The sequence below is a fragment of the Capricornis sumatraensis genome, chromosome 9 (assembly GCF_032405125.1).
Source record: "Capricornis sumatraensis isolate serow.1 chromosome 9, serow.2, whole genome shotgun sequence".
NCBI lineage: Eukaryota > Metazoa > Chordata > Mammalia > Artiodactyla > Bovidae > Capricornis > Capricornis sumatraensis.
Window position 1 is genome coordinate 40,000,001 of NC_091077.1, and position 1,047 is coordinate 40,001,047.

The 1,047-nt window shown below is 37.9% G+C and overlaps 1 protein-coding gene across 1 annotated transcript in view; it reads right to left on the minus strand.

Annotated features, from left to right (window-relative positions):
- Positions 1–207, minus strand: part of LOC138086240 (olfactory receptor 2V1-like) — a 951-nt gene extending 744 nt beyond the window's left edge. The window contains exon 1 of the mRNA XM_068981038.1: positions 1–207. This exon is cut by the window's left edge and continues 744 nt beyond it. Coding sequence (XP_068837139.1) covers positions 1–207 — 207 coding nt within the window.
- Positions 208–1,047: the final 840 nt, after the last annotated feature.

The window sequence follows — 1,047 nt, forward strand, 5'->3', positions numbered from 1 at the left end:
GAGTGACAGCCAGCTGAGGAAGAAGTACATGGGACTGTGTAGACGGGAGTCAGTGTTGATGAGGAGGATCATGAGCCCGTTGCCAGAGAGGGCCACCAGAAACATGACCACGATAATGGAGAAGAGGAGGAGGTGCAGTGGTGAGTGTGTGAAGAGGCCCAGGAGGATGAAGTGGGAGATGCGAGTCTGGTTTCCCAACAAGGCCATTGTTCCTTCAGAGGGAAGTGCCATAGAGAGGACTGGGATCTGGAAGCAGGAGGTTTGTGTTCAGTGCCATAATACTGAGATCATTGCAAATTTTTCCAATATGTTGCCCTCTTTAAATGTTATTTGATTTAGAATAAAAGGTATGGTTTCTTTAAGAAAAAATATCCTAACAAAAATGCAGAATACCTCTGTTGCCTTTACTTTTAAATCTTTCTGCACATAATTAAGAAGCCTGTCTTAACCCATTATTGTTAGAGTAAGCACTGCTTCTACTTCTGCTAGGATTGGTCTGTACTCCAACCCACAGAGTTCTGGACTGGCCTCACTAAAGGACCTAAAGCAGCAAAGACATTAACAACTGTGTGAACTGAGCACTGTTATGACATTTTTGAATCTCAATTTTCTTATCTTAAACTGGGATAACAACTGTCTATGAAGTGATAGTAAAGGTTTAAGATGACAACATAAGCAGTGTCTTGTAGTACAGAAATATTGATAGCTGACATCACTTGATCATTTCTCATGTGCCAAGCACTATAATGAGCACTCTGTAATCATATTTAATCCTCATAACTGCTAAAACTTATCATTTGCCCCATTTGTGAAATGGGGAAAGTGAGCAAGTGGGGATTAAAAATTTTTATAATCAATATTAGATGAGATATAGGAAGGTAAACATGAAACATGAATAAGAATTTATAGAAAAAAAAGTATGTAGAAGATGGAACCTTAAAAAAAATTTAAAAATACACCTCAGACTACACAGTTCTACTTATAAGAATTCATGTTACAAAAACATTTGCACATATATGAAATGTTGTGTTGACAACAGGATTTAGT